At 35.8% G+C, this 19,456-nt stretch overlaps 1 protein-coding gene across 10 annotated transcripts in view; it reads left to right on the forward strand.

Moving 5' to 3' along the window:
• LOC105465361 (dynein axonemal heavy chain 6) overlaps positions 1-19,456 on the forward strand; it is a 383,399-nt gene that overhangs the window by 136,155 nt on the left and 227,788 nt on the right. For all 10 annotated transcript variants that reach the window (XM_011713768.2, XM_011713766.3, XM_011713767.3 and 7 more), the window contains exons 17-20: positions 3,238-3,351; positions 4,888-5,031; positions 17,182-17,394; positions 18,346-18,438. In XM_011713768.2, coding sequence (XP_011712070.2) covers positions 3,238-3,351; positions 4,888-5,031; positions 17,182-17,394; positions 18,346-18,438 — 564 coding nt within the window. The remainder of the gene's footprint in view (positions 1-3,237; positions 3,352-4,887; positions 5,032-17,181; positions 17,395-18,345; positions 18,439-19,456) is intronic.

Raw genomic sequence — 19,456 nt, forward strand, 5'->3', positions numbered from 1 at the left:
GAGGAAGTTCTCAGCTTCTCCCTGGTGAGGGAGGGAAAGACAGACTGGATGGAATATATGGCATTCTGACACTTTAGGGGTCTGCCTGAGAGACTGGTTTCTCTCTTGCCTGAATTTGATTATGCACAGGAAAGGCCCCAGGTTGGAACCACTGAGAACAAAAGCAACAGTTTCGACCAGTTTACACTCACTAGCCATTAACACCCCTCCCCCCACCCCTGACTCAGTGCAGAGTAAGCAAGCAAGAATTCCCAAATCTCAGCTTCTACCTGGACACGGAAAGATTTGAAGTGGCTGCCCAATGTGATACATTATCAGGGGACTGCTCAAGGGACAAACTTCTATATCACCTGTCTTGGAGTAGTGACAGGATCCAGCATATTCTAGGTATCTTATGTGTAGAAAACTCTAAAACTCCAGGGGAAAAAAATTAAAACTAATAAATAAACTCAGTAAAGTTGCAGAATACAAAATCAACTTACATGAATTAGTTGCATTTTTATATACTAACAACAAACAATCCAAAAGATAAAGAAATAGCATAAAAATAAAGAAATAACATAAATAACAATCCAAATAGCATAAAAAATAGCATGCCATTTACAACAGAATCAAAAATAATAATAATAAAGTAGAAACAAACTTAACCTAGGAGGTGAAAGACTCACACACTGAAAACTAAAAAACTGTGATGAAAGAAATGAAATAATACACAAATAAATCGAAAGATATCCCATGTTCATTGATTAGACCACTTAATATTGTTAAAATACCTGTACTACCCAAAGTGACCTATACATTCAATGCAATCTTTATCAAATTCCCAATGACATTTTTAAAGAAATATTGAAAACAAATTCTAAAATTTTTAGGGAACCACAGAGGACCTCGAGTACCCAATGCAATTTTGAGAAACAAGAAAAAAGCTAGAGGCCTCACACTTCCTAATCTAAAAACATATTACAAAGCTATAGTAATTAAAATAGTGTGGTACTAGCATACATTCAGACATATAGACCAATGAAACAGAATGGAAAGCCCCAAAATAAATCAATAAATATGGTCAACTCCTCTTTGGCAAAGGTGCCAAAAATTCACAACAGGGAAAGGATAGTCTCTTCAACAAATGGTGTTAAGGAACTGGATATTCACATGCAAAAGAATGAAGGTGAACCCTTACACAAAAATCAGTTCAAAACAAATGGGTTAAAGACTTAAAAGACCTAAAACTATAAAATTCCTAGAGGAAAATGTAGGAGAAATCTTCATGACATTGGCCTTGGCTATGATTTCTTGGATGTGACACCAAAAACCAATGCAACAAAAACAGAAATAGACAAGTGGAACTACATCAAACTAAATAGCTTCTGCAAAGCAAAGGGAACAATCAACAGAGCCAATCAAAGGCAACATACAGAATGAGGGTAAAAATTTGCAAATTATATACTTGATACAAGGTTATTATCTAAACTCCTTATATATAAGGAACTCCTACAACACAATAGCCAAAAAAAAAAAATAATAGTTTTTAAAATGGACAAAGGACTTGAATGAACATTTCTCTAAAGAAGACATACAAATGGTCAATAGGCATGTGAAAAGACACCCAACATCAGTAATCATCAGGGAAATTAAAATCAAACTACAAGAAGGTATCACCTCACATCTGTTAGAATGGCCATTACAAAAATAAAATGAATGATAAATATTGGCAAGGATGTGTGGAAATTGGAATCCTTTACACTGTAGATGAGAATGTAGAATGGTGCAAACACTATGGAAAACAGCACGGTGGTTCCTCAAAAATTAAAAAAATTAAAAATGACCCAATGATCCCATTTATGAGCATATATCCCAAATAATTGAATCAGGCTCTTAAAGATATATTTGTACTCCCATGTTCATTGCAGCATTATTCTCAATAGCCAAGATAAGGAAACGACTTAAAATGTCCATCAGCAGATGAATGGATAAAGAAAATGTGGTATCTACATAACATAGAATTTTATTCAGCCTCACAAAAGAAGAAAATCCTGCTATGTCACAGCATGGATGAACCTGGAGGACATTATTCTTAGTGAAATAAGCCAGCTACAAAAGGACAAATACTGCATGATCTCATTTATATGAGATATCTAAAGTAGTCAAATTCATATATGCAGAAAGTGGAACGGTGGTTTCCAGAGGCTAGGAGGAGGAGGAAACGAGGAGTTGTTCTAGATGTATAAAGTTTCAGTTGTGCAACGTGAAAAAGTATTAGAAAACGTACATTAAATAACATTGTTAACATTATTATAGCTAGCATTACTGTACTTTACACTTAAAAATTTATTAAAAGAATAGATCTCATTAATGTGGTTTTTACCACAATAAAAAGAAAAGTTAAAAAATTAATTTTTAAAAAACACAGAACCTGAAATGAAAGTGTGTCTTCCTCCTTCCATCTTCCCTGTCTATGACTTCATGACTGATTCCTTCCTGATTGCCTCTGATCTAGCCTTCCTTCTGTGGCTCTCAATTATTTGGAGAATAGGTGTGAAAGCCTAACTAATCCAGGTTGCAGGAAATCATTTGCAACTCTTAATGGAAGACAAGACTAAATTCCTGATGTCAAAGTCCAAGAATTTCTGTGTAACCAACTCCCTGAAAGTTTCCCCAGCTTTGAGCCAAAGCAGTCTTAAAACACTTCTCATGAAAACACGTTCTTCACATTTTCTTACACCCTTCCTCTCCATGGGGTTCATATAAAGTCCGTGTTTAGAAAAGAGTCGGAAACCATGCTGTCCTCTCCATCTTAAACTTCACCATCTTCCCCACCAGCTATCGCACAGTCATCATCTTCTTCTGCCATTTAAGTACAGAAGCCCAATAGAAATCAGTGCCTCTAAAGACTCATCGGCTTTACCTAGAAGGCCTAACATATATGTGCATGTATAATTCAACTCAAAGAAGAATGCCTGTGTTACTCTTATAATATTTATGTCTTTGGAGAATATTTAAGTTCTAAGGAAATACCAGGAGTTATATTTTGTTACTGTAATGGAAATTCTAATGTATGTGGGGTTTTGTGGAGTTTTCTTTTTTTCTTCATTTGTTTCTAGTGCTCCTTTTCTTAATCCATTTAGGATGCACATTCTGCCAAGCAATCACTGTACCAAAAATTACTAACAGGAGAATAGCATATGCTCATTATATCTGAAAACTAAATTGCGCATTTTGTGTACTACATTTTTAAAGGTAGAAGTGTCCAAGTTTGAAGCTTTGGAAGAAGTCAGTGCTGAACTGAAGCTCAAACAATTGCTCTGGGATTCTTTCTCTGAATGGGATAAACTCCAACAAGAATGGTTAAAGGTAGGGGAAAAAAGCCTTCAGTTCTTAAATTATTTTTGTATGAATTAATCTTAAAATTGTAATAATTTGAATTATAACTTTTAACAATCTGGTGCTTTACTTAATGTCAGTAAAATATGCAATGGTATCATTTTCTGAGAATTTTTATAAGCTTTCCAGCGAAAAGCACAAAGGTCCTTATGTCACTGTATGCTACAGAAAAGAAAGTATTCTTGTAAGCCAGGCTTCTCAGGTCCTGCATATTAGAAGGCTACATAACGGAAGCATCAATGGACAATGCTGTGTGATATTTAATCACTTTGTGGTTTCTAAACACAATGATGTCATCATACACTTCAATATTCTTAAGGATTGTAGGATTTTATTTGTGATCTACACATTTTAGGTTTCTACTTTTGTTGTCCTTTGAAAAAGGAAGCCATTTTGTTCACTGTAATAGGATAGAGTGATAAAATCTAGGATCTTCCTTTAAGAACTCAATAGCAAACTTTTTAAATTAAGAAGCCAAATATCAACAGCCATCAGAGAGTTTTGTTTCTAGGATCTACCCTATATTCAATCCTTAACAAGGGTCACCTCTCTACGAGGCAAAATAGATGGCCACCTATACTTTCAAGTGTGGTATGGACATGTTAGAAATACTATCAACCTCACAAATATTGTTTTACACTTCTTATTCATCCTACCTGTGCTGATGCCTATCATTAGAAGACACATGCCTTGGTTAAAAAACAGTAGCATAGAAAATATGTTCCAGGTGCTGGGAGTACCATTGGAGAATAAGAAGAACAAAGTTCAAACATAGAACTTACCTTTGGTGGAGAAAATAGAAAATAAAAAACAAATATATGCTATAACACCAATTATAACTCCTTTAACTCATTTATCACTTATCTCAGAAGTAAAAAAATATTCTTGAGAAGCAGCAGCTTAAAAAGAATTTTCTGATTACCACCATGGATTAGAGCAGTGGCTTCCAACATGGGATGCATTCACCCTAGGAAATGCACAAGAAAACCCATTAGGGAGCAGAAGGAAAATGATGGATTTAGAATAAAGAAAAATGAAGGTTTACAAATTTTCTACTGCCATCAGTATATATGTGTGGCTATCTGACATGTCAATATATGTGTATACTTATATGTTTACATAACTGAGAAAAACAATTATAGATCTATATATAAGATCTATATATAAGTATATAGCTCTATAATTTTATGAATAATTTATGAATTTAAAGTGTTTATGTTAAACAGGTATATAATCAAATAATAGAAGACTACTAGGTGAGAAATTTCTGGTTAGCAAGAGTAAAAAAATAGTTATTTGTCTCCTTCGAGGAGTTTATGCAGATTGACCCTCAGGAATAAACAGGTGATGCTGGATATATAATATTATTAGCAATTTAATAAGTAAAGCCATTTCCAAAAGCACAATGTAGATTTGGATTAACTTTTAAAAGTTTTTTTAGTATTTCAAACTTGACTTTTACTTTATGTTTTAACTTGTTTTGCTTTGTTTTTAAATTTTTCATAGTCCAAATTTGATTGCCTGGATCCAGAAGTCCTAAATAGTCAAGTTTCTAAATATGCTAAATTTGTGACTCAACTGGAAAAAGGCTTGCCACCCAACAGTGTAGTGCCCCAGCTCAAATACAAGGTGGAAAAAATGAAAGAAAAGGTAAGGTTGGTAGAAGTTAGTTCAAAAACTGTAGGCCAATTGGTTGTTAATTGATGCTAATGAGACCAGTATCAGGAATTATTCCCTGATTAAGTTAGTCAGCTTTGCAGACAGAAAAACCAATAGTCAAAATTCGTTTTTTTGTAGTGGCACAGACTACATCCTGTCTTCATTTGGCCAAGGACAGTTAAATACTGTGGTTAGGAGGGGCGTTCAGAGTGTTTCCCAAGTGGTAAGGGAAATAGTGCAGGAATAGGTTGTAGTTATGCTAAGATACTGATATGCTCAAACCCTTAGGGAGCCAGATGAGGCTGGGGTAGACTTGTCCAGTCGGCCTTGTCCATTTGCATCAGTGCACCACACAACTATGCCATTTTCCAGATGTGCTATGATGTGAAGAAAGTTGGGAAGCCAGGCTGCAGGTGTACAGGGCTGAATCTTTGAAACCATCTCAGCTAAGCCAGTGCTTGAAATGGTTAAGAAACAGGATATGATTTTAGTTTTTTAAACAATTTTAGGGTGTTCTGTTGTTGTTGTTGTTGTTGTTGTTGTTGTTGTTTTGTTTGTTTGTTTTTTGTTCACTCTTGTTGCCCGGGCTGGAGTGCAGTGGCACAATCTCAGTTCACTGCAATCTTGGCCTCCTGGGTTCAAGCGATTCTCCTGCCCCAGCCTCCCAAGTAGCTGGGATTATAGGCACCTGCCACCCACCACGCTGGGCTAATTTTTTGTGTTTTTTCAGTACAGTCAGGGTTTCACTATGTTGGTCAGGCTGGTCTCGAAATCCTGACCTCATGTGATCTACCTGCCTCAGCCTCCCAAAGTGCTGGGATTACAGGTGTGAGCCACTGTGCCTGGACAATTTTAGGGTTTTTTTTTTTAAGATGAAATAAAGAACTAAAAAAAATGTGGAGAAGAAAAGTAAGCAAAGCTTCAGACACAATGAGAAGACAATTTTCCATCTTGAAAAGAGTGTTATTTGCATATTTTCCCCTTTAGCTTACAGTATCTAGTCAAAACACTTTCCCAAGTTGTTTAAGTCAGCTTCTTTCTTCTTTATTGCCTTTAGTGTGATTATATCATACAATTGTAAACAAATTTATTTGTTACAGTCTGCATTCCATCTTGGGTTCCCTTGAAATCCTGGTTTATATTCTTTTAAACTTGAATACGGTAGAGGTTACTTTTTGTGGCATACAGTTCTATGGGTTTTTACAAATGGGTAATGTATCCAATACAATAGTACCCTACAGAACAATTTCATTACCCTAAAAATTTGCTTGTGTTGTCCCTTTGTAGTCAGCCTTTCCCTCTATCACAATTCCGCACAACCGCTGATCTGTTTTCTGTCTCTATAGTTTTGCCTTTTACAGAATATTATGTAAATGAAATAATACAACATGCAGCCTTTTGGGTCTGGATTCATTCACTCAGCAAAATGCATTTAAGATTCCTCTATGTAGTTGTACCCAAAATATATAACATACTCTTACAAATAAAAAGACAAATAACCCTTTAAAATGGGCAAAAGATTTGAATACACACTTCCCCAAAGAAGACACATGAAAAGATGCTGAACGTCATTAGTTATTAGGGAAGTGCAAAACAAAGCCACAATGAGGTAACACTTCACATGCACTAGGATGGCTATGATCAAAGAGACAGATGATATAAGAATAAGTATTGTGGGGAATATGCAGAAATTAGAGCTTCCACATGTTGCTGGTAGGACTGTAAGGTGGTGCAGCCACTTTGGAAAATAATCTGGCAGTTTGTTCAAGATGTTAAATATAGACCTACCATATTACCAAGTGATTCTGCTCCTAGATATATGGCCAAGATAATTGAAAACATGTGTTCACACAGAAGCTTTGATACAAATGTTCATAGCAGCATTGTTCATAGTAGCCAAAAGTGGGGAAAAAACCAAATTTCCATCAATTAATAAATTGGAGAAATAAAATGTGGCATATCTATATGAAGGAATTTTATTCAGTAGTAAAATGAAATTAAGTAGTATGTGCAACAGAATAGATGAACCTTAAAAACATGATGCTAGGCTGGGTGCAGTGACTCAAGCCTGTAATCCCAATACTTTGAGAGGCCAAGGAGGGAGGATCACTTGAGCCCGGGAGTTCGAGACCAGTCTGTACAACATAGTGGGACCTCATGTCAGCAAAAAATAAGATTAAAAATTTTAAAACGTGATGCAAAGTAAGAGAAGCCAGTCACAAAAAAGGGCCAGATAGCATGTCATTTATATGAAATGTTCCGAATAAAGAAATCTATAATGAGAAAGTGAACTCATGATTACCAGGCACTGTGAGGAGGAAGAAATGGAGTGACTACTAATGGGACCTAATGAGTATGGGGTTTCATTTTGGGGTGATGACATGTTCTAAAATTAGATAGAGGTGATGGTAGCATAATTCTGTGAATTATAATTTTTTAAGAGAAAAAATATTCTTCCATGTTGTCATGTGAAGCAATAGTTCATTTCTCTCTTTTTCTCTTTCTTTCTTTCTTTTTTTCTTTCTATGAGACAGGATCTCACTGTGTTGCTCAGGTTGGTCTCGAATTCCTGGGCTCAAGGAATCTTCCCGCTTCAGCTCCCCCAAAGTGCTGGAATCACAGTCCTGAGCCACCATGCCCAGCCAGTTCATTTTTATTTTCTAGTATTCTGTTATATAGATGTACCATAGTTTCTTTATCCATTCACTTGGTGAAAGATATCTGAGTTCCGTCTCATTTTATAGTGATTTTTAATGAAACTGCTATAAACTTTCATGTACAGCTTTTTGTTTTGTGTGAACATGAGTTTTCTATTAACTCGGGTAAATAACTAGAAGTAGGATTATTAGGTTGTATAGTAAGTGTATGTTTAACTTTATAAGAAGTTGCCAAAATGTGTTCCAAGCAAACGTAACATTTTGGCTTTTCACTAGCAATTTATGAGAATTCCAGTTTCTCCTAATCATCACTAGCCCTTGTTATTGTGAGGGACGTTTTTGTTTTGTTTTGTTTTTTAATTTCAGTCATTCTAAACAATGGATGGAAGTGTCTTAAAATGGTCATAATTGGCCAGGCACAGTGGCTCACGCCTGTAATCCCAGCACTTTGGGAGGCCGAGGAGATCAAGACCATCCTGGCCAACATGGTGAAACCCCATCTCTACTAAAAATACAAAAGTTAGCTGGGCATGGTGGTGTGTCCCTGTAGTCCTGGCTACTCCGGAGGCTGAGGCAGGAGAATAGCTTGAACCTGGAAGGTGGAGGTTTCAGTGAGCCGAGATCATGCCACTGCACTCCAGCATGGGTCATAGAATGAGACTCAGTCTCAAAGCCCATCAGACTAACAGCGGGTCTCTTGGCAGAAGCCCTACAAGCCAGAAGAGAGTGGGGGCCAATATTCAACATTCTCAAAAAATTTTTCAACCCAGAATTGCATATCCAGGGAAACTAAGCTTCATAAGTGAAGGAGTAATAAAATCCTTTACAGACAAGCAAATGCTGAGAGATTTTGTCACCACCAGGCCTGCCATACAAGAGCTCCTGAAGGAAGCACTGAACATGGAAAGAAGCAACTGGTACCAGTCACTGCAAAAACATGCCAAAATGTAAAGACCAGTGATGCTATGAAGAAAATGCATCAATTCCCGGGGAAAATAACCAACCAACATCATAATGACAGGATCAAATTCACACATAACAATATTAACCTTAAATGTAAATGGGCTAAATGCCCCAGTTAAAAGACACACACTGGCAAATTGGATAGTCAAGACATGTCAGTATGCTGTATTCAGGAGACCCATCTCACGTGCAGAGACACACATAGGCTCAAAATAAAGGGATGGAGGAAGATCTACCAAGCAAATGGAAAACAAAAAAAAAGTGGGGGTTGCATCCCAGTCTTTGATAAAACAGACCTTAAACCAACAAAGATCAAAAGAGACAAAGCAGGCTATTACATAATGGTAAACAGATCAATTTAACAAGAAGAGCTAACTATCATAAATATATATGTACCCAATACAGGAGCACCCAGATTCATAAAGCAAGTCCTTAGAGACCTAAAAAGAGACTTAGACTCCCACACAATAATAGTGGGAGATTTAACACCCCACTGTCAATATTAGACAGATCAACAAGACAGAGGTTAACAAGGAATATCCACGACGTGAACTCAGCTCTGCACCAAGTGGACCTAATAGACATCTACAGAACTCTCCACCCTGAATAAACAGAATGTACATTTTTCTCAGCACCACATCACACTTCTTCTAAAATTGACCACATAATTGAAAGTAAAGCACTCCTCAGCAAATGTAAAAGGGCAGAAATCACAACAAACTGTCTCTCAGACTACAGTGCAATCAAATTAGAACTCTGGATTAAGAAACTCACTCAAAACTGCGCAACTACATGGAAACTGAACAACCTGCTCCTGAGTGACTACTGGGTACATAACAAAATGAAGGCAGAAATAAAGATGTTCTTTGAAACCAATGAGAACAAAGATACAACATACCAGAATCTCTGGGTCACATTTAAAGCAGTGTGTAGAGGGAAATTTATAGCACTAAATGCCCACAAGAGGAAGCTGGAAAGATCTAAAATTGACACCCTAACATCACAGTTACAAGAACTTGAGAAGCAAGAGCAAACATATTCAAAAGCTAGCAGAAGTCAAGAAATAACTAAGATCAGAGCAGAACTGAAGGAGATAGAGACACAAAAAGCCCTCCAAAAAATCAATGAATCCAGGAGCTGGTTTTTTGAAAAGATCAACAAAATTGATAGACTGCTAGCAAGACTAATAAGAAAAGAGAGAAGAATCAAATAGATGCAATAAAAAATGATAAAGGGAATATCACCACCGACCCCACAGAAATACAAACTACCATCAGAGAATACTATAAACAGAATTGGAAAAAACTACTTTAAAGTTCATATGGAATCAAAAAAGAGTCTGCATTGCCAAGACAATCCTAAGCCAAAAGAACAAAGCTGGAGGCATCATGCTACCTGACTTCAAACTATACTACAAGGCTACAGTAACCAAAACAGCATGGTACTGGTACCAAAACAGAGATACAGACCAATGGAACAGAACAGAGCCCTCAGAAATAATACCACACATCTACAACTATCTCATCTTTGACAAACCTGACAAAAACGAGAAATGGGAAAGGATTCCCTATTTAATAAATGGTGCTGGGAAAACTGGCTAGCCATATGTAGAAAGCTGAAACTGGATCATTTCCTTACACCTCATACAAAAATTAGTTCAAGATAGATTAAAGACTTAAGTGTTAGACCTAAAACCATAAAAACCCTGGAAGAAAACCTAGGCAATACCATTCAGGACATAGGCATGGGCAAGGACTTCATGACTAAAACACCAAAAGTAATGGCAACAAAAGCCAAAACAGACAAATGGGATCTAAGTAAACTAAGGAGCTTCTGCACAGCAAAAGAAGCTACCATCAGAGTGAACAGGCAACCTACAGAATGAGAGAAAATTTTTGCAATCTACCCATCTGACAAAGGGCTAATATCCAGAATCTACAAAGAACTCAAACAAATTTACAGGAAAAAAAAACAACCCCATCAAAAAGTGGGCAAAGGATATGAACAGATACTTCTCAAAAGAAGCCATTTATGCAGCCAACAGACACATGAAAAAATGCTCATCATCACTGTTCATCAGAGAAACACAAATCAAAACCACCATGAGATACCATCTCATGCCAGTTAGAATGGCGATCATTAAAAAGTCAGGAAACAACAGATGCTGGAGAGGATGTGCAGAAATAGGAACGCTTTTACACTGTTGGTGAGAGTGTAAATTAGTTCAACCATTGTGGAAGACATGGAAGACAGTGTGGCGATTCCTCAAGGATCTAGAACTAGAAATATCATTTGACCCAGCAATCCCATTATTGGGTATATATCCAAAGGATTACAAATCATGCTACTATAAAGACACCTGCACATGTATGTTTATTGAAGCACTATTCACAATAGCAAAGACTTGGAACAAGCCCAAATGTCCATCAGTGATAGACTGGATTAAGAAAATGTGGCACATATACACCATGGAATACTATGCAGCCATAAAAAAGGATGCATTCATGTCCTTTGCAGGGACATGGATGAAGCTGGAAACCATCATTCTCAGCTAACTATCACAAAGACAGAAAACCAAATACCACATGTTCTCATTCATAGGTGGGAATTGAACAATGAGAACACTTGGACACAGCGCAGGGAATATCACACACCGGGTCCTGTCAGAGTGTGGGGGTCTGGGGGATGGATAGCATTAGGAGAAATACCTAATGTAAATGAAGAGTTGATGGGTGCAGCAAACCAACATGGCACATGTATATCTGTGTATCAAATCTGCACGTTACGTACATTTACCCTAGAACTTAAACTATAATAAAAAAAGTCATAATTTGCATTTTTCTAATTACTAATAATGTTGAACATCATCTCATATGCTATTTGTCTTCCATCTATATTATTTGATTAAATGTTCAGATCTTTTGCCCATTTTTATAAATTGGGTTGTTTGGTTATAATTGAGTTTTAAGAGTTTTTCATATATTCTGCATATAAGTTTTTTTTCAAATATGTAACTTGAAAATATTTTTTCCAGTCAATTGCTTGTCTTTTCAGTCCCTGTACAGTGGGATTTTCACAGAGCAAAAAGTTTTAATTTCAATAAACTCTAATTTATACTTGTTTTCTTTTATGGATCAAGCTTTTAGTATAGTATCCAAATATGTTTTTTGAAACTTAAAGTCACACAGATTTGCTCTATGTTCTTCTGTTAGAAGTTTAAAGGTTTTGTTTTCTATGTTTAGATATATGATCTATTTAGAGTTAATTTTTTCATAAAAGATCAGGTATCACGGTGTACTTTTGTACACATTATATCCAATTAATGCAGCAGCAGTATTTGAAATTATTATTTTTTCTTCAGTCATTATTTCAAAATGACTATCCTCCCCAGACACTCTTCTCCATTGACTCACCTTTGCACCTTTACCAAAAGTCAATTGACTGTATTTTTTAGTCTATTTCTGGACTCTGTTCTGTTTCATTGCTCTATAAGTCTATTCTTACATCAATAGCACACTTTCTTAATCATGATAGCTAGTAAGTCTTGAAATCGAGTAGTCTTAATCCTCCAATTTTGTTCTTCCTTTTTACAGTTGTTTTGTCAATTCTAATTCCTTTGCCTTTCCATATCTATTTTATATTTAGCTTCTCAATATCTATAAAACTCTCTTATGGTCCAAAAACATAGTTTTATGATTTCTGTCCTTTTAAATTTTGTAAGGTTTGTTTTATATCCCAGAATATGGTCAATTTTGGTGAATCTTCCATATGCATTGAGAAGAATGTGCATTCCGCTGTTGCTCAGCGATCATTCTACAAGTGTTAATTAGGTAGACTTGCTTGGTGGTGGTGTTCAGATCATCTATACCCTTGCTGATTTTCTGCCTGCTTGTTCTGTTAGTGACTCAGAGAGGAGTGTTGAACTCTCTAACTATGATTGTGGATTTACGTAATTCTCCTTTCCATTCTATCTGTTTATGCATTTATTTTTTAAATATACTTTTATTTTAGAATAGTTTCAGATTCATAGAAAAGTTATAACAATATACCAAGGGTTCCCATATACTCCACATTCTGTTTCTTTTATTAACATGTTACATTAATTAGTATAATACACTTGTCACCACTAATGTACCAATATCAATCCATTATTATTAACTAAAGTCCATGCTTTATCTGAATTGTCTTAGTTTTTACCTAACATCCTTTTCTTTTTCTGTCCCAAGATTTCATCTATAATAAAACATTACATTTGGTTGTCATGTCTTCTTAGGCTCTACTAGACTGTGACAGTTTCTCAAACTGTCCTTGTTTTTCATGACCTTGATCATTTTGAAAAGTACTAGTCAAGTAGTTTATATAATATCCTTCAATTTGGATTTGTTTGCTGTTTTTCTCATAATTACACTGGAATTATAGATTCTTACAAAGAAGACAAGACAGGTAAAGTATCATTTTCATCGCCTCATATCCAAAATACATGCTGTCAACATGACTTTTCACTGATGGTGTTCAGCTTGACCACATGGTTGAAGTAGCATTTGTCTTAACTGTACAGTTACTACTGCCCTTTCCATACTGTATTCTTTGAAAGGAAGTTACTATGCACAGCCATACTTAAGGGGTGGAAATTTATGTTCCACCTCCTAAAAGCATGGACACCCCAGTAGTGATGAGCATAATTTGTATACAGATTTTCTTTTCTTTTCTTTTCTTTTCTTTCTTTTTTTTTTTTTTTTTTTTTTTTTTTTTTTTTTTTGATATGGAGTCTTGCTCTGTTGCCCAGGCTGGAGTGCAGGGGCAGTGTAATCTCTGCTCACTGCAAGCTCCACCTCCCGCATTCACGCCATTCTCCTGCCTCAGCCTCCCGAGTAGCTGGGACTACAGGCGCCCACCACCACGCCCAGCTAATTTTTTGTATTTTTAGTAGAGACGGGGTTTCACCATGTTAGCCAGGATGGTCTCGATCTCCTGACCTTGGGATCCACCCGCCTCGGCCTCCCAAAGTGCTGGGATTACAGATGTGAACCACCTTGCCTGGCCCAGATTTTCATTTTTAATACTATAAGGAATAATAATACTATATTATTATTAATATACTATAATATTATTATACTGTATTAGTATTATACTATAATAATATTGTTACTATGATAATACTATAAGGAATCCTTGTAGAAATGTCTGAGTATATGGATGGGTCAGGAAATATGCAAGATGAACCTGGAGCATCTTGAGGTGCTGGAAAGTAAGAAAGGGCTCAAAAAACAAAATGATGAGAGAATATCAAAAGGGCAAGGAAGTCTTAATGGCCAAAGCCATAATAATTTGAGGCACAAAAAAAATGTAGTATTGTATTATAACCCGTTATAAAATAAATATCCATGAATTCATTCTGATATAAATGAGGGTTTGAATGAATGGGTGAATAACTTTATGATGATACTGCCACCTCAAGATAGTGGTGCTTCATTTATTTTGATGTTGTGTTGTTGGATGTGTACACATTTAGTATAGTTACTTCTTTTTGAGGAATTGACCCTTTCATCATTTATAAATTGTCTCTCTTTATCTCTGATAAGATTCCTTGTTCTAACATTTACATTGTCTGAAATGAATATAGCTAGTTCAGCTTTCTTTTAGTGTTTGTGTGACATGGCTTTCTGCATTTTTTACTTTTAACTTGTCTGTGTTTTTATATTTAGAATATATTTATTTAGATAGCATAGAATTGATTCCTATTTTTTTATCCAGTCTGACATTCTTAGTCCCTTAACAGGTGTGTGTAGTCCACTCACATTTAAAAGTCATTATTTATATAGTTGGATTAAATCTACCATCTTGCTAGCTGTTTTATTTATTTTATTTGTTCTTTGTTTCTTTTTTTCTCTTTTTGCGCCTTTTAATTTAATTGCATATTTTATTATTCCATTTTATCTTCTCACTGAAATTATCATTCATACCACTTTTTCAATAATTTTTAGACACAATTTTTTATAAAATTGTTTAAAATTGTTATCCTAAGCTTAAAATATAGATTTATAATTAACTCAAATCAAGTATTTTACTATTTCACATGTACTGTAAAGACCTTATAATAGTACACACCTAATTAATTCCTCCACACATTCTTTGTGCTGATGTTGTTATGTCTATATTTACGTATACTATAAATATAACTTATTTTTACTATTTTTGCTCCAGACAGTTATCTTTTAGAGCAATAAAAATAAGAAAGAAAATGAATTTCACTTTACCAGTATTCCATTTCCAATGTTCTTCATTGCTTTGTGCGGATCTAAGTTTCTGACTCATAACATACTCGTTCTGCCTAAAGAATATCCTTTAATATTTCTTATCAAGTATGTATGCTAACAATTAATTTCCTCGGTTTTTATTTTGAGGAAGTCTTTATCCTTTAGTTTTGAATGATATTTTCACTGTGTATATAATTCTGAGTCAACAGGTTTTGTTTCTGTTTTTCCTTCAGTAATTTGGAGGTATTCTTTTCTTGTTTGCATGATTTTGGACAAGCAGTCTGCTGTAGTTTTAAATTTTCATTGTTCTGTAGATAATATGTCTTTTTTTTTTTTTTTTTTTTTTTTTTTTTTTTTTTTTTTTTGGTCTGACTACCTTCAAGATTTTCTCTTTATCTTGATTCTCATCAGTTAGGAATAGAGTATGCCTAAGTGTGCATGGGTTATTGTTTACTGTTCAAATTTATTTTGCTTGATGTTCTCTGAGTTTCTTGGATCTGTGATTTGGTGTTTGTTTTTAATTTTGAAAAATTTTGCAGCTGTTATTTTTCAAACATTTCTTCTGATCTGTTTTCTCTCTCTCTTCTCCTTCTATGATTTCTATGGTATGTACTTTAGGCTGTTTGACATTGTCCCACAGGTCTTGGATGCTCCGTTTTGTTTTTATTTTTTCTTTTCCCTCTTTTTTCTGTGTGTCAGTTTCTTGAATTTATACTCATTTATCTTCAAGTTCATTAATTCCTTGGCTGTGTTAAACCCTTTACAGGCATTCTTTATCTCTTATCTCTTTTTTTATTTCTAGCGTTTTTGTTCGATTTGTAATTGTACTTTCCATCTCTCTGTTGACATTTCCCAACTGATTTTGCTTGTTATCTAACTTTTCCTTTAGAACCTTTAACGTATTAATCATAGTTATTTTAAATTATCTACTTCCAACATATGTGTCATTTCTGGATCTGATTATTGTTTTGCCTCTTAGATGTGTGGTTTTTCTTGCCTTTTCACATGCATCTTAATTTTTTGTTTAAAGTCAGGTATCTTATATAGTACAGTAAATACCAAAGCAAATAATATTTATGCTTGGAAATGAGCATGCCTCTTCTTCTACTTGGATTTTTGTGTGACATGTTGCATTAAATCTAATTAGGAATTGGGCTAGGTTTAAGGGTTGATGTTGCTATGGTTACCCTCAGGCACCACAAGCTTCAAATTTTTCTAGTGATACCTTGAATTTAGGGTTGGGCTGGTTTACCAAAGGTTATTTTCTCAATTTCTATTTTCCCCTGACCTTGGGTATTCCCTTTGTGTTGTGCTCACTGAGAATCTGTCACTGGCAGCTTTCCACTCTGTATCCCACTGCTATTTTTACTCAATATTTGTTAACCTGGTGGCGGAGGTGAGAAGGAACATTCCCTCATGTTCTCATAAAACCTTTATCTTACGAGGCACTCCAGCTCTTGTTCTCAGAATTCCTATCGCAGGTGCTCCTCCCCCTTTTCCAACTGTAGTGCTGAGCCTAGCATTTATTTCTGTCCCTCCCCCAAGGGTAAATTGTTTTTTTTCCATGTTCTATTTCTCCAGTTATAGGAAGATATCATCAATGAGTTATCACTAGTGCCTTAAGGTAGCACAGTTTGTTGCTCTTTTCCCTGTAGATCAAGGGTTTTTTTCCACAAGGGAGCTAAGGCAGATGAATTTTTTGGAGCTACTACAATGGCCACTGTTTCCCTCCCCAAGCCAGCATCATAAGAAAAGCTTTCTCAGGAGTCCTTTCAGTCTTCACTGTCAATCTCCATTGTATTTGTAGGCTCAGAGACTTTCCATTCTCATTCTACCCCACAGTTAATATTTAGCACTCTATTTTTAAAATTTAGCCGAATCTTCTTAATAGTTTGTATGTCATCCCAAGGAATCTGCCCCAGGTAGGAAATTTTTCAGTTATTTCTCCTTGTGGAGAAACCTGTCAGTATCAATCTCTCTCCAAATTTTGAGTTGGTTCCACCCTGCACTCTTGGTTTTTTTTCCTTTTTTTTAATTATACTTTAAGTTCTAGGGTACATGTGCATAACGTGCAGGTTGGTTACACATGTATACTAATAGGCTCAATTAGAACCATTAATTTGCAGTCGTCCAGATTTTGCTTTGTGGAAAGAGGGTAAGTGGTGCTCTTTCCAGCTCTCTACATGCATAAATTGAAACCAGAACCTTTGGGTTATATTTTTAAGATAAAAAGCATCATGTCTCTGAGAGTGTTTGCTTTTCAGCTTCCAGTTATCATTGACTTGAGAAACCCGACTTTGAAGGCAAGACATTGGGCAGCTATTGAACAAACAGTTGATGCCACTCTAGTGGATACTGAAATTCCATTAACCTTGGAGAGGCTCTCCGAGTTGCATGTTTTTGACTTTGGTCAAGAAATCCAGGACATATCTGGACAGGCTTCTGGAGAAGCTGCCTTAGAAGCAATTCTTAAAAAGGTAAATCTGTAATATATATTTATCTATATATAATTAGGGAATGTGAAAGTTTTCAGATTCAACATTTGGTGATCTGGATGGATTTTTCAACGTTGCAGCTTTCACTCTCTCATTATGAGTCATCCCTCTGTTGTTTCCTTACAACAGGTATAACTGTTTTCACCTCTAAAAATCTCCTCCTTCTGCTTATCCTATAGCACATAGGAACTTGATGGCTACAAGGTTTGAAATGTGCATGCTTATATAAGAAACCATATCCCAAGAAAGATCTTTTAAACCCAAATAAATTATCTCCAAAACTACCAGAGAAATCTGTTAAATGCTTCAAAAGACATTAAGATTTTCCCAGTTATGATACTATCTCCTTACACTAAAAATATATACACACCTACTAACCCTCTGCATAAAAAGAATTTTTTTCTGTCAAAGCATATGTGTTAATGTCAATCAAATAAAATTAAGCAAATTAGTGTCATTTATCCAAGAAGAAGATTTTAAGAATTTTAAAGGGCAGGCCGGGAGTGGTGGCTCACGCCTATAATCCCAGCACTTTGGGAGGCCGAGGTGGGCGGATCATGAGGTCAGGCGATCAAGACCATCCTGGCTAACATGGTGAAACCTCATCTCTACTAAAAATAAAAAATTTAAAAAAAAAAATTAGCCAGGTGCGGTGGCGGGTGCCTGTAGTCCCAGCTACTCAGGAGGCTGAGGCAGAAGAATGGTGTGAACTCGGGAGGCGGAGCTTGCAGTGAGCCGAGATTGCACCACTGTACTCCAGCCTGGGCAACAGAGCGATACTCCTTCTCAAAAAAAAAAAAAAAAAGCATTTTAAAGGGCAATAAGGAGGAAAATGGGATAATTATGGAGTTTTTACTTATTTCATTTCACATGCTTTATTGAGTATCTAAGCACACTGAATTCAGATATCCTAAGACTTGAATTATTTCTAAGGTGGAGGACTCTTGGAAAACAACTGAATTTGTCATTCTGCCTCACCGTGACTCCAAAGATGTGTTTATACTGGGCGGCACAGATGACATACAGGTGGGTGACTAGGTTATTGAAAGCTTATGGTAAAGATCCCAGTCACACCTAGTCTTAAATCTTCTGTGAGAGATTATGATGAGGGAATAAAATATGAGAGTCACTTAATAAGAAAAATCTAATTGGGAAAGCAAAATGAATGCAAATAATTAACATGAATGCTTGTACATGAAATATTTAACAAAGCGTTAAAAATTGCATATATATGTAAGAGTTACAACCTGTAGTTGGTAACTATTGAGGAACTTACAAAAACAAGGAGACCAGTTACAGCTGAAGTGATCAGAGCATTCTTCCTAGACCAGTCATAACAAGCTGGATCTTAAATATTAGATGGGATTTAATAGACATAGAAAAAAAATAAAGGGCACTTCAAACCCTGTAAATAAGGCAAAGAAACCTGAATGAGCATTTCATGTTTATAGCACACTAAAAGGCTAAGTTCACTTGAACTTATTGGAATTAGGAGACAATGGCCATACTCTGTCAACCACAGAAGAAAATAAATCTAACTCATGTGTTTGGAATAGTCTTTATCATTTAAAATCTGAAGGCGCATTTGTTTAGCAAAGGGAGCTGGGTCACATAGCCCAACTTAAAAGGCAAAGCCCTGGCCTAATAGGGTGTATCCAGGCCGGAATTAGAGATAAAATAGCTTTTCCAGGTGTAGGTTGAAAGAGCAAGACCAGACATCACTCTGCGCAGGGGATGGGAGAGCAGACTCAAAGAGGTCAGTAAGTTTAGGCTAAATGTAGTGAGGGTTCTACTCTCAAAAGGCTTATTATTGAAATGGACCATTAAATCTTTCAGATTAACAGACACATTTTTTAAAATTCACATGCTTCGTGAGAGATGCTGTTGTATAAAGGGGAGTAATAGGGGAGGGAGGTAGAGGAGAAACTGTGTATAACCATTCAGAGCTTGATATGAATGAGTTCAGTTCTCTCTTCCTTGAGATAATTGACAGAAAGTGATAATTCATTGGACAGAAGACAGCTAATTTTGCCAGTATATGATA

The sequence above is a fragment of the Macaca nemestrina genome, chromosome 13 (genome assembly GCF_043159975.1).
Source record: "Macaca nemestrina isolate mMacNem1 chromosome 13, mMacNem.hap1, whole genome shotgun sequence".
In the NCBI taxonomy this organism is placed as follows: Eukaryota; Metazoa; Chordata; class Mammalia; order Primates; family Cercopithecidae; genus Macaca; species Macaca nemestrina.